At 42.8% G+C, this 13386-nt stretch overlaps 2 protein-coding genes across 2 annotated transcripts; one reads left to right on the top strand and one right to left on the bottom strand.

The window, feature by feature from the left end:
* Positions 1-106: 106 nt before the first annotated feature.
* On the top strand, positions 107-7592 carry c6 (complement component 6). Its single transcript, XM_010877907.4, has 18 exons — positions 107-251; positions 430-601; positions 830-986; positions 1070-1211; positions 1298-1439; positions 1645-1789; positions 1873-2079; positions 3184-3424; positions 3532-3654; positions 3888-4054; positions 4218-4443; positions 5071-5239; positions 5394-5508; positions 5866-5998; positions 6103-6297; positions 6452-6539; positions 6750-6991; positions 7162-7592. The coding sequence occupies exons 2-18, from the start codon at positions 456-458 to the stop codon at positions 7344-7346; spliced, it is 2823 nt and encodes a 940-aa protein (XP_010876209.2). The 5' UTR covers positions 107-251; positions 430-455; the 3' UTR covers positions 7347-7592.
* Positions 7591-12262, bottom strand: c7b (complement component 7b). Its single transcript, XM_010877906.4, has 17 exons — positions 12185-12262; positions 12036-12097; positions 11844-11919; positions 11623-11764; positions 11281-11428; positions 10986-11124; positions 10763-10891; positions 10424-10667; positions 10189-10302; positions 9862-10028; positions 9523-9751; positions 9247-9418; positions 8953-9040; positions 8705-8837; positions 8443-8631; positions 8245-8341; positions 7591-8141 (listed from the first exon to the last, which is right to left on the bottom strand). Exons 1-17 carry the CDS (start codon positions 12188-12190, stop codon positions 7838-7840), a joined length of 2439 nt encoding a protein of 812 aa, XP_010876208.2. The 5' UTR covers positions 12191-12262; the 3' UTR covers positions 7591-7837.
* Between the last annotated feature and the right edge of the window lie 1124 nt (positions 12263-13386).

Below are 13386 nucleotides of genomic sequence, written 5' to 3'. Positions count from 1 at the left end.
GAGATTAGGATTTTTGAACTTTATGTTGGCTAAGAGACTGTTTTTATGTAGGCTGGGTTTGTGGCTGATGCAGAAAGGGGGTGTCTTGACATATAGGCAAGCCAAATAACCGATTATGTTCACAGTCAGATTCTCCTGGGAGGTCATTTGGGAAGGATACATGAAGTCGCATTCCTAGACACTCACATTCACACATACTCCTTGCAGACTTCAGGATCTATATTGCCCGGTGGCAGAATAATTCAACACTGGTGAGTCCGGATTGGGTTAGTTTTACACAGTATTTGGGGTTAATATCTGGACAACCATATCCTATGTATACGTTCTAATATAGCATCATGTGTGAGAAGTGCATAGGTTGCATATAGCTTGGCTGGATTTAAATCCAACCCAATGGCTTATTACTCCTTCACCTACATCTCCATCCAGTTCTATTGAAAGAGTCGTCATTCTTCATGGACCTGCCCAAGAGTTTCCTGGTCCTGCTGCACGTCCTTTGTCTAATTACGGTCAGCCTGGGCTGCTTCTGTGACCACTATGCCTGGAGCTCATGGTCCATCTGCACCAAAACCTGCAACTATGGGACCCAAGAGCGCCACAGGTACTGTAAATTACTTAGAAATTGCAGATAGACACCACACATTTTTTTTGCTAATTGCTTATTGTTGTTGGGTTGCAAAATTTTAATATATGGGATTTGTGATTAAATAAAGACTTACATTTGCCTTAACCTGTTAGCCCGTTTGTTAAGTGGCTCACTCTTTTGTTCAGTGTTTTCAAATGCAATGCAATATGACTTCCTGGGTTTTCACAAATCTCACTTCTATAGGAGTATCATATATGATGACTATTATTGGAAGAATAATTGTGAGAACTTCTGTGAGAAGCATGAAAGTCGGGCATGTAACGTCCAAGCCTGCTCCATCCACTGTACGCTCACTGAGTGGTCCAAATGGTCTTGGTGCTCCCCGTGTGCCAAAAAACAGGCAAGTAAAAGAAAATGGACACAGCCCCTAAACCCCCCCAACCCCCCCGCCGCCTGTCTCTGATGGGTCTTTTCTGATTGTAGTTAAGGACTCGGTCACTACTCAGACCTTCCCAGTTTGGAGGCGTGGAGTGTGATGCTGTTTTGACAGAAGACAGAAATTGTTACCCATTAACCGAATGCAAGATGGAGTCAATCAACTGCAAAGAGTTTCAGTGTAACAATGGTATACAAGTCACCCATTTACCTACCAATGTACATAGACACGATAGTGTATGGGCAGATTTCAACACATTTCGTCTTTGTCCCCAGGTCGGTGTATCGGCTCCAAACTGAGATGTAATGAACAGAATGACTGTGGGGACAACTCAGATGAGAAGGACTGTGATACATATAATGTAGTGTGTCCAGTAAAGCCCAGAGTTGTCCCTGGAGCAGAACTCATAGGAAACGGGTAGGTTAACAACAAACATTAGTTAGTCTGCAGTGGTCAATGTCAAGATGGTTTGCGGTACTCAGCGGCATGAAAACAGACCATAGAGGCTTCATGAATCATTGATGGGATTTCTTGATGCTCATGCAATCACTCAACATGTCCTATGATTTGAAGTGAAGACTGCAGGGGCGTTTCTACTGCTTGTGCTACTGTCCTGTTTCAGGTTTGATGCTATGGCAGAGGAAATGAGGGGGGCGGTTCTGGATAACATGTTCATGGGGGACACCTGCATCCTGAACAAGAGTAGAGGCAGCAGCTACAGGCTCAAGTATCGTATCCCAGCCAACATTGAGAGCTTTGAGTTAAAGGTACAGTATGACATAGGGATCTTCATAGGACATTTACCCAGAATGGTCCGGGCTCAGGTCTAGTTGTGGCTTTATTTCCCCAGGTGGAGATTCCAGATGACTTTAAACAGGAACTCCAGCCTGTCCACAGTGAGATTGTCAACATGGCTGGTCTGGCCTCTTCAGGCTCAACAAACGAGGGATCCTCCAGTGGTGCCTTCGGCTTGATCCCCTTCTTTTTCTTCGGTTTTGGACGCCAGCGATCCAACTCACGCACCTTCAAGCAAGCTGTCTCAGCTTCAAAAAAAACGGCAAGCTGCATCTATAGTATATGATTAGTTTTGCACTCTAATGACATTGATTTGGAAAATTTTGAAAAAAATTGTGACAAATGTATTTCTTTTGTCTAATCATGACATGGGTAAGAAAAGACTAACAGAAATCAGTTTGTATGTTGCATCTAATTTTAGAGAAATATTAATTTATTTTGCACCTCTCTGATATATAAGCAATAATAGATTTTACACAGTCAAATGTAATTAATAACTACAGTCTTTTTTAAGGAAGTACTGTAGATGCTCTACACTGTATTTTATTAATTTACCAGACCCACCTATCCATACATTTTTGCTAGTTTCCTGAAAAACACCCCAAAAAGCAGGTTTTGCAAGCTTTAGCAACTGAGACACATGGGAAACTGTTTATTTATATGTGTGCATGTTAATTTAAATGCGTGAATGTAAGATCTGCATGTAAAATATTACATTTAAATTTAGCAGAAGCTCTTATCCATAGCTGCATTTAATTCCTGTGAAAGAAAGCATATGTTTAGCAAAAACATTTTAACCTTTTTAAATTTTAAAGCATAACTAAATGACATTTTTTAAAGCAATGAACACTTCCCGTATTAATTTAAGTATATACTAGCTCAACACAAAAAAATAATGTCTACAGTAACTGCTAGCATGTTAGATGTTCTCATTTACTTTCAGTCATTGTGCTAAAACTACTTAGCAAATGTTAGTACCTTTCTTCAAATTGCAGACAAAACCATCCACAAGTTCATCTAACTTTTGGGAAAAGGACAAAGGGGAGTCATAATCCCCAACTATTGATCCAAATGTTTGATAACAGTCAGTAGTTTTACAAACTCTTCAAATACACTCTTATTCATTCACTTCAGTCTCAGACTTACAACTCAAGCCTGTTAAAGTCAAGGTTTCCATTTATGACAGAACTACAATCAGATTGCTTTACTCTAAGCCAGTGTTTCTCAACCCTGCTCCTGGGTTCACCCCTGCCCTGCAAGGTTGAGAAACACTGCTCTAAGCAGTACTCACATTTACTATGCAGTCTTACAATCACTGTGTTTCAAAGCTGGAGCAGCCAGATGTTAATCTCACCCTATTCTGCAGGACTCCCAGTTCTTCCGAGTGCACCAGGTGTTGCCTATATCCCGATTCAAGATGAAAGATTCTGATCTTTACCTGGCAGAGCCCTTCTTACAGTTCCTGACCAGTCTGCCTTTGGAGTACAACTACGCCCTCTACAGAGAGATCTTCCAGAAATTTGGGACCCACTACTTTGCCTCTGGGACTTTAGGGGGGCATTATGACCTGCTTTATCAATACAATCGACTGGAGATAAAAAACAGTGGTAAGAGTGCACAACCTAGTGGTCAATAGTAGGCCCAACAAACGCTGCATGTATACTGTTCTCTTTGATTCATGATTGGTCTGTTGGTTTGTGTTTCATTCTGACAGGTTCATCAGAAGAAGTAACCAATGGGTGCCTTCGGTCTGAATCCTCCATGTTCATCATAATATATGCGCAAAGTTCAAATTCTGTACGATGCTCCAACAATAAAATGACTGAAAAACATGAAGGTGGGATTTTTGTAATTCAGTTGTCTGTCTAATATCAAAACATCAATATTTGCCTGATCGTGTTTTTTTTATTTTGTGGATCTATCTGCAAGCAGCCATCAGTGAAAAAATCCAGATTATTAATATGACAATTGAAACTGCGGGAGGAGATGTCACCTTACTGTAAGATTGGCTTGTTACAGTGAATGTTTCATTACATTTCTCTTCCTTGCTGTTATCTGTGCGTTCGTCAGGCTCCTTTATACAGTCCTCAGAAAAGTCTTTCTCAATGGTGCGTGGAGGCAGGACTGGAGAGGCTGCTGCCCTGGCATGGGAGAAGAAAGGGCCTGCCCCTGACAGCACTAGTTATGAGAACTGGGCCAAATCTCTCATAGACAACCCTGCAGTTGTGGAGTTTGAGGTCTGAACTCCCTCTGTGGAATATCTTCAAATTGCTGGATGCAGTTCATCCAAATAATTTTTTTGTTAACGATTTGCTATTTTATAGTGAATCCAAACAATCTGTCTGGTTAGGACAGTACAAAAAACGTCTCTTCTTCTTCCTACTTCCTGTCTCTCTTCAGCTGTTGCCCATCATCAATCTGGTCAAGGGGATCCCGTGTGCTGCCACTAAGAGAAGACACCTAACCAGAGCACTGATGGAGTACCTGGAGAACTTTGATTCCTGCAAGTGTGCCCCCTGCCCCAACAACGCCCGGGCAGTCCTCTCGGGCACGGACTGCCAGTGCATCTGCCAGACCGGCACCTACGGTCCCAACTGTGAGCAACGAGCAGCAGACTACACTTCAGGTTCACGGCTGCACCGCACTCTCCTCCTCAGTCACATACTGATTAGCCATGTCTGTTACTGATATCGGGATGGGGATTATGGATAGATCGTGTTACACATAGCGTTTCACAGTGCTCCATATATAAGAGTCTACATCAGACAATGCTAAATACTGTTGGACTCCTGTTCCATAATGAGACATACTAGACTGGTCTGGATGTGTTTTGATTCCTGGTCCATATTATACACCAGACTGGTCTGGATGTGTTTTGATTCCTGGTCCATATTATACACCAGACTGGTCGGATGTGTTTTGATTCCTGGTCCGTATTATACACCAGACTGGTCTGGATGTGTTTTGATTCCTGGTCCATATTATACACCAGACTGGTCGGATGTGTTTTGATTCCTGGTCCATATTATACACCAGACTGGTCGGATGTGTTTTGATTCCTGGTCCGTATTATACACCAGACTGGTCTGTATGTGTTTTGACTACTGGTCCATAATATACTCCAGACAGGTCTGGGTGTGCTTTGACTCCTGGTATTATATGCCAGACTGGTCCGAATGTGCTTTGACTCCTGGTATTATACACCAGACAGGTCTGGATCTGTTGATTGTGGCTCGTTCTTTGGTTTCCTCAGAGGCTGTAGACGGGTACTGGAGCTGCTGGGGGGCATGGAGTGCCTGTGATGGATCCATGAAGAGATATCGTACCAGAGATTGCAACAACCCTGCACCCCTGAGGGGGGGAAAACCCTGCAAGGGACCAGCTAAAAAGGAGGAAGGCTGCGTCATCTCCATCTTCCAAGAGTCAGTGAGACTAACACCCAGACAGTGACAAAGTGTGGATATAAAACACACCAGTGAAATAGAATCCTTCAAGGAAGGAGTTGGTCCACTACATGTCAAAAGGTTTATGCCAGAGTGTGGTTCTTATTTTGTTTTCTTTTGTTTTTATTTGCAGACAGAATGTGTGTGTCAATGATGAGGACTTTACTACAGAGGGGCGGGCAGAGGGCCTGCCTCCTGGAGTCGAGGGCTGTCCAAGACCCAAGAGTCCTGCCAACAGCCACCTCAGGGTAGGCCAAGGGGTATTCTGTAAATGTTGCCAATGACCGGTCTTTCGACTAGTGCTATCAGGTGTTTTCACATCAAAATACTTAAAATATCAAAATAGGGCTGCCTGTGTAAATGTAGCCATAGTCACAGCCATAGTTAAAGTCATAGTCACAGCCTTTGTCTCAGCCATAGCCTCAGCCACAGCCATAGTCACAGCCATATTCTCAGCCATAGTCTCAGCCATAATCACAGCCAGAGTCACAGCCATAATCACAGCCATTATCACAGCCATAGTCTCAGACGTTACTTTCTTTGTACCATTAGTCACCATTATCACTCTGCCACTCTTTCTGGATATTTGTTTTTCTCTATGACAGAAAGATAGGCGCTATTATGAATTTGGCGACATAGAGGAGTTCCTGTGCTTCACAGGGTTTGAGATGGAAGGTTACCAGTTCATCAGCTGTCGTCCTGATGGGACTTGGACCCCGCCCACAGGGAAGTGTATCAGTATGTGTACAGTTTCTGTGTTGAATGTGAACAGAAGACATTACATGACTTTGGAATCCATGTTTTATCCATTTCATCTGTTCTTGTCTTTGTTTGAAATGAAGGGAAGGTGTGCCCCCGTCCAGCTGTGCCTGAAGGTATCACTCTGTCCCCGGAAAGACAGGAGTACAGTGTGGGCCACTCTGTGGGACTCGACTGCCCTGAGAAAGGCATGACAGTGTCAGGGCCGGGCTACCACACTTGTGGCAAGAGTCTAACCTGGGAGCCTCCGCTATCTGACGATCTGCACTGCAAAATAGGTAACTGACTTTCTCACAGGGGAACCGCAAAAACACTGGAGAGACGCTGGGGAAAGTTCTCCCTTTTGAAGTCTTTATAGATTTTATGATTAGATCATGTGACGAAAACCTGTCATTTTATGTAATGGAATGTTTTTATTGTCTGTCGGTCCAGAAAAGCCTTTCGTTCCGGACTCTCGGTGTAAGAACGGAGAGCAGTTTGACGGCACTAAATGTGTATGCATCGCACGCCGAACATGCCTGTGAGCATACTGACGTTCCACATTAACTCATGAATAGTTGAATATTGAATGGAATATTCCATGTGTTGTTAATGTTAGATCATGCATATGAATGCCACCAGTATCAGCTGGTCCCTGAATCAGCCTGTTTATTCAAAACCTACCCTCTCTTTGGATTGACCAATTGTTTCTATGTCTGTGCTCTCCACCTGTGTTTTGTGTGAATTGTAGCAAACACAAAAATGAGTTTTGCGTCTTCAATGCTGAAGTTGGCAGCGCTGTCATGACGTCCAACTGTGGTTTCCACGTGGGCCGTTGCCACGGAGACCGGCTCTTCTTCATGAACACGGGCTCTTGTGAGGAGGATGCAGCAAGTCTGGACTGGGCCAAGTTCAGGGCCAGCATGGCTGCCAAGAGCTCTGTCGAGGAGCCCTGTGGTTTTGACACCTGCTACGAGTGGGAGACCTGCACCGGTAAGACTGACTAGCCACAGCGAGCAACATTCGGTCAAAATAATCCAATCTGCCATTTTAAGTTGATACAATTTCTTATATTTTGTCAAAGATTCATTTGGTGAAAAGGTTTCATGCTAACAAAATGATTTCATATTCCCGTGCTCTTTCCTTTTGTCTTTGTGTCATAGAGTCTAAACAGTGTGTGTGTAAATTTCCCCGGGAGTGTCCAAAGGAGGGAAAGGACACGTTCTGTGTGGAGCTGCTGAAGACGAAGAGCAAGAGGAGTATGAGTCTGTGTTCCATGGTAACCCTCAAGTGTAGACAGATGGCGTTTGAGATCCTCAACGAGGGCCCATGTGAAGGGTCTACGTGATCATGACCTACTAGGTTTCATCGCTGATTATTTGATCACTCTGATTAGCACCACATTCAGGAGCTTATTTCTTTTGCTGCTTTGTTCAACTTAATTTGTTCAAAAGTATTTTGTTAACATCTTAGCATTTTGTATCAATATTTGTAACTTTCTTATGGTCATTTTGGCTATTTGCTTGTGTCATAATGCAATCAATTGAGTTGTGTCACAACCAGATGTTTCATTGAAATGAAGAAGAAATATATATGTTTTGTCCAGTTCTTTTTAATTACAAACACCCAGTTCAAACTGCTACTTTCACCAGTCTGGGGTAGGTAATGGCAAGCTCTAACTTTATGTGCACAGTATTGGATTGTGCTGTCAGGGAGTGCCTCCCAGGCAAACAAGGGGATCTCCAAGGACCTACAGGGGACTATGAAACAACATCCTGTCAATTCAGGCTTGTTTGAATGACTCTTTTACATACCAGTGATGGGTTATAAAAATACATCTTAAAGTGCAGGACAGGCCTCGATGCTGACCACATCAAACTGCTCCCCCTGGCACCTCCGAGCTCCCACCTCACATTCTGACATTGTCACAGCAACAGCACTGTCTCTTAGTTTGACACAGAGCTGGACAGAGTTGTCAAAGCACTCTTCCTGGCAGGAAATCAACCCCCTATCCGACCAATCACAATCACTGTCCTTGGTCAGTTTAAAGCTCCACCCAATACACTGCATAGCTCCAAGTTGGCATATGCCCAAACGACTTGTTCTTCCTGTATGGATTGTGGCACATAACTGCAGTGATGGCCTTGAAGAAAGAAATAATCAGATTAGATTTTTTAATACAGATTTTATACAGATTACCCTGTCAAAGTCAAGTGATGTGAAATGACTACTGATGAAATACTCACTGGCATTGGTTTGGAAGCTTACACACACACTGATTGTTTGCTTGTGTTTCCCATAATTTGCACTTCAAGCCATTTTGAATGTTGGGAGCCTTTGGCGCTGGCACACAGGATATACAAAACAGAAAATCAAATAAAGATGATCCCAATTTGATCACTTGATAATAAAGCAGTTCAACGCTCCGTTGCTGGTCCTCCTACCCTCTTTACACCTTGCAGTGTTTGGAGATGGAGACCACTGCAGACTGGAGCTACACCTGATCTCTGCCACACCCTCTCTTATCATGCCCACGGGACAGGACAGGGACACTGACTCCCCGATCAGATAGGTCACTTTCCAAGGTACGCCTGTGACATCATTCTCAAGGGATGGGACATCACACGTTTCACCTGAAATAAAGTGCAAGTTAATATTTTTTTATGCCATTCTCACATTGAAAGTGTTAACCCCTTGAGTACTTACTCCGGCACACCATTGGTCCACTGGTCCAACTGTTGTTGTCAGTACATTCAGCCACTGTATTTCCAGTGATGTAATGTCCCTCTATGCAGGAGTACTGAATCTTACTGCCCACAACATATACATCTCTGGGGCTCTATATACAAACACAAATGGGTCCATGATCCGTTAAATGAATATAGTTGACACAGCAGATATACCCAGACCAGGTCATTTGATTCTGTCAGAAATAATAGGGGATGGAGTTTTACCAGGACAAATCCATTCTTCAGGGCTGGAGGGGGTCCACATGTCTTGGGTGGACTTATAGAGAGACCAAAACACTGAGGCTCCATCATCCTGCAGACAAACACACAGCCGCCACACTTTGAAACAGACAGTCAGCCCCAAAACTCTAAGACAGTCAGAGCCCCAACACTCTAAAACAGACTGTCAGCTCCAACACTTTGAAACAGACAGTCAGACTACACACTCTGAAGCAGACAGTCAGCCCCCAAAGTGTTTTTAATCACAGCATATAACTGGGGAGCTTTCAATTTTCTCACTGTAAATGTTGTAAGTCTGACTCTTCACAGGGCGCTTGTTCTGAAGACATCCCCAGGCAATGAAGGCCCCCTTGCTTGGGGGCGGGGTTAGTACAGGTCCTAGTCCTTGACCTTTGACCCTGAGAGCAGGATCCCCATGACGACCAGCAGCTCCAGCTCCCATGGATCACCCCTACAATACCAAATGGATCCGCCAATCAGGTCTTAGAAACTATGCCGGCCCACTGGCCTGTATAGGAACTTCTCACAGAAAAGGAATAGTTTAGGTTGTTTTACCTGACTGCTCTCCTATGACCGTCCCACTTTCACAGGCAGGGCCAGAGGTACCAGGCCTGCAGACACATTCACACTTTGTGCCAGTCAGAAGGGGCTGTCCGTTGTTTTGGCATGGTCGGCAGTGGCAGGGATGTTGTGCTGCTAGGTATTCCTCTGTAGCTCTCTTCAAATGGAGCTTCTTCAGACCGGCACACTGCACTTCTTTGACCAGCTCATACAGAGGCTGCAGCTACAACATGGATGGACAACATACAATCAAACTAAAAACAAACGTTTAAAGTTTTTGTAGTTCTTCTTAAAGGCATTCAAACTTCCTTGTGTATATTGACATTGGCATACCTTCATGTTGATGACCTGAGGAAAATCCTTGACAGAGCTGGCCCACTGGTCATACAATTGTCCATTGGCCTCTGGGTTCTCCAGATCAAGCACACTGAGGCCAGGTATGAAGGAGGAGTCTCCACCAATAACATTGATCTTAATAGGAAGCTTGTTGTTGTTATACCCTGTAGGATCATGGTTGACAGACATTATTACATACAGTAAAATCCATAATTCAGACTTTTTTACTTGTTCTACATCTTTAACTCATCATCACTCTAGTTGTAGCCTACATACAGTATTAACACATGTTTTAAGAGTGGCATAGAAGCGCATAAGACCTACCGTTTGAGGTCTTGAGAGATTTGACCAGTTTTTCACATGTAGTCGTGACTTTTTTACGAAACAAGCGGCGCTTTTTCTTTGTAACACAACGCTGGTACTCTACATCTGTTGTACCTTCAGTCGGAAAAATATCAATTTCAAAAAAGAACATTCAACATATCTTAAGTTGTCCGTGCAATTAATACAAGCAAATTTAAACTATGTGTGCCTATCTAAAGAAAGCGTTCCTGCTCACTGGTTTCTTTCAGGGCTTCGTTGTCAAACTCTACCAGGGCCTGGTACTGGCCCCCCAGGGAGCCTTCAGATAGGTAGTGGGTGCCGTACTTGTGCAGGAGGTAACGGTAGGCTGGGTAACTGTACGTGGAAGGAAGGGTGGTCAGGGCCTTCCAGAAGTCCTCAGCCAAAGTGATATACCGGGGCCCGGTGTTCTGGAACTGGGCCAGCTCCACCTTGTTCTTGATTATTAGCAACCTGTGGGACTGGCAGAGGAGAGGGACAAAATATTAGACATAACACTCATACTCAGGCAAAGTGACTATTTCTGTATTAGCCAGCTGTAATCTCAATGTGTCACCTTTTCTTTGTTGAGTTCTGTGTGAAAGGTGCGGCGATCGTGCCCCCATAAGGCGTTGTCCTGGATGTGCTTCATGTAGGACCAGGTGCTGTCATAGGCTTCATCAGTGAAGTCATTCTGAACCTCTACCTAGGGAGAGATTCCGCAGATTGACGTTTGACTGCTTCATTAGTGCCTGCTTCTAAACAAGATCTGAACACCCATGTTATATAGCTTGGCTCACCTGAAATGTGTACCTGAGTATACTCTGAGGGAGTCGGTAGTAGGTCTTGTGGTCTCCACTGAATACTTTCCTGCACTGCCCTCCAAAGCTAAATATGTTGATGACAGCGGACCTGAATGTATCTGTGAGCACATCATACCTACAGGGGCACATTATGCAAATGTTTACATCTTGTTACAGTGTATCACGTCAGCCGGTCAGTCAGTAAACTATATCCAAAGGAAAATCACCACATCACATTTATGCAAGATGTGTCATAAATGTGATGTGACAAAGCAAACACTGGAAAGCCCACCCCTTAGCTGTGTGGTCAGAGTTGGGAGGAGTCTTGTCCAGGTCACACACATAGTGGCTGTTGTCAGCATCACAGTGTCTCTCGTCCGTCCCGCCCTCCTCGCAGTCCTGGTCTCCGTTACATACCAGAGAGCGGCTCACGCACTGTCCTAAGATACACACACATGGTTCTTGTTGTTTCTACAAATACTTTGTTAGGCACATAAATACTATACATCCATATGCATATGAGATGTCCCATCTGTCACTTCTTTCAGAAAACAAATATGAGGCACACAGATGCATTGTTAGGGTACACAGATAGATGTTACATGTTACTGGTTTAATGGGGATTTTCCTGCACCTGAGGAACAGCGAAACCGTTCTCCACAGCCTGTGCTCAGGGGACATCCTTTTTTGGGGACACAGTTTTGAGTCTGAGAATCCTCGCCAGAACATGGACTTCCTCTATACTGAGCAAACACCTCGACAGTCCGTGTGCGAACCTGGTCGTATTTAGAAAATATGTAATGAATACATGCAAGTAAAAAAAATGGCTTCCCTTTCATGCAAATGTGTGCATACCTGTGTTTTTGTGCAACCATCACACTCAGACCATTCGCCATAAGGTCCCCATCTGCAGTTCACAGGCTGTTCACAGCTAAATCGACAGACACAATTATATTCAGCTTTAACTTAGTTTGGTAAACATCAACTGGTATTACGACGGACTGGATATCAGAATGCAAGGCTGGTAGAAGTTATTTCAGTACATACCGATTGTGTGGGAGTTGGCAGAGTAACAGAGCCAGACAGGACAGAGTTATATCCAAGTTGAACTAAGAAAAATAATGACAATCACATGCACTGTCAGATGAATAAATAGTTATGATGATTACTGTTGAGAGGATAGATGAGCTCCTTACCTTCATGACACAAACCACCGAGACAAATGGACAAGTATTTTCTTACAGCCAAACAATGAGCCTTGCTCATATAGCCAGTGAGCAGAGATATTTCCCAACAGCACCAGGAGTCCAGGAAATTCCACACTTAAGAAACGGATAAACACGTAATTATTAGGGGTTTTGTAGCTCAGGGCCCAAAACATACCTGAATCAGAATATTTCAATTCATTTTGCTATAGGCACAACATTTCAAATTGAAGTATTGTATTGTGTTAGTGTCCTGTACAAAAAAACAAAAACAGTTTGTATCTTAGTAGGGACACAGTTGAGTAATCATTGTTTTTTCAGAGTCACTTTGCTCCGTGCCATTAGTGCAAAGGTCTCATGTCTGAATTTGTATCAGTTTGTTAACAGATACAACAAAACAGACAAAGATTTTAGTTGTCATTTCAACCAACTGCTCAAATCCATGTTTTATTGGAAAGTTGTCTACTTTGATTTAAAGTAGCCTAGTCTATCAATTATTTTATAAACCCTTTTTATATGCCTTATTTACTTTCATGTTCTCTTGATTTATATGGAACCGCTAAAATTACATTAGAATATTTTTTTTTCAAAATACAAACAAAACACATTGGAAAGGCACAACAGATGATTCAAAGTAACAATTATGATTCACAACTGATTTCCTTGAGTACTGTAGGTAAACTGCCAATCCTATTCCAAACTGATTTCTCATAAAGTGTGATGAGAGACTTTAAGACTTTTATAACAGCATTGTTTCATTACTTACAAAATTACTTATTGACATTTGAAAATATTTCTATTTCTGAAAAACTGTATTGTAGAAAAACTGAAGGTGTTTCACCACTTTTTTGTTTACTTAGCTTTAATGCCCCAAAAATTTTTATTTATCCCAAAACTCAGTGCCGATATAAAACGACTTGTTTGCTCAATGTGTCTCATGTTCATTCAACTAGAAATTAACTTTTAGTATCTTTCACAAGCAAAAGATTGCTAGGTTCTGGTGAAATGTAGCAGAATTCTTATAAATTCTTAGAGACATCACACCAAGAAGGGCCTTTAAACATAAGTAACATAACAACAAAATCATATGAATACTGACAGTAACCAAGACTGTTTTCAGCAAGTATGATCATGATTTTCATATATCCAATTACATAAAATCAGTTAAGTCCATTACATTACCCAAATTTGGT

This window comes from Esox lucius, chromosome 14 (assembly GCF_011004845.1).
Source record: "Esox lucius isolate fEsoLuc1 chromosome 14, fEsoLuc1.pri, whole genome shotgun sequence".
Classification (NCBI taxonomy): Eukaryota; Metazoa; Chordata; class Actinopteri; order Esociformes; family Esocidae; genus Esox; species Esox lucius.
Note: the sequence above shows the minus strand (reverse complement) of the source record. Positions and strands in the feature narration are given on the sequence as shown.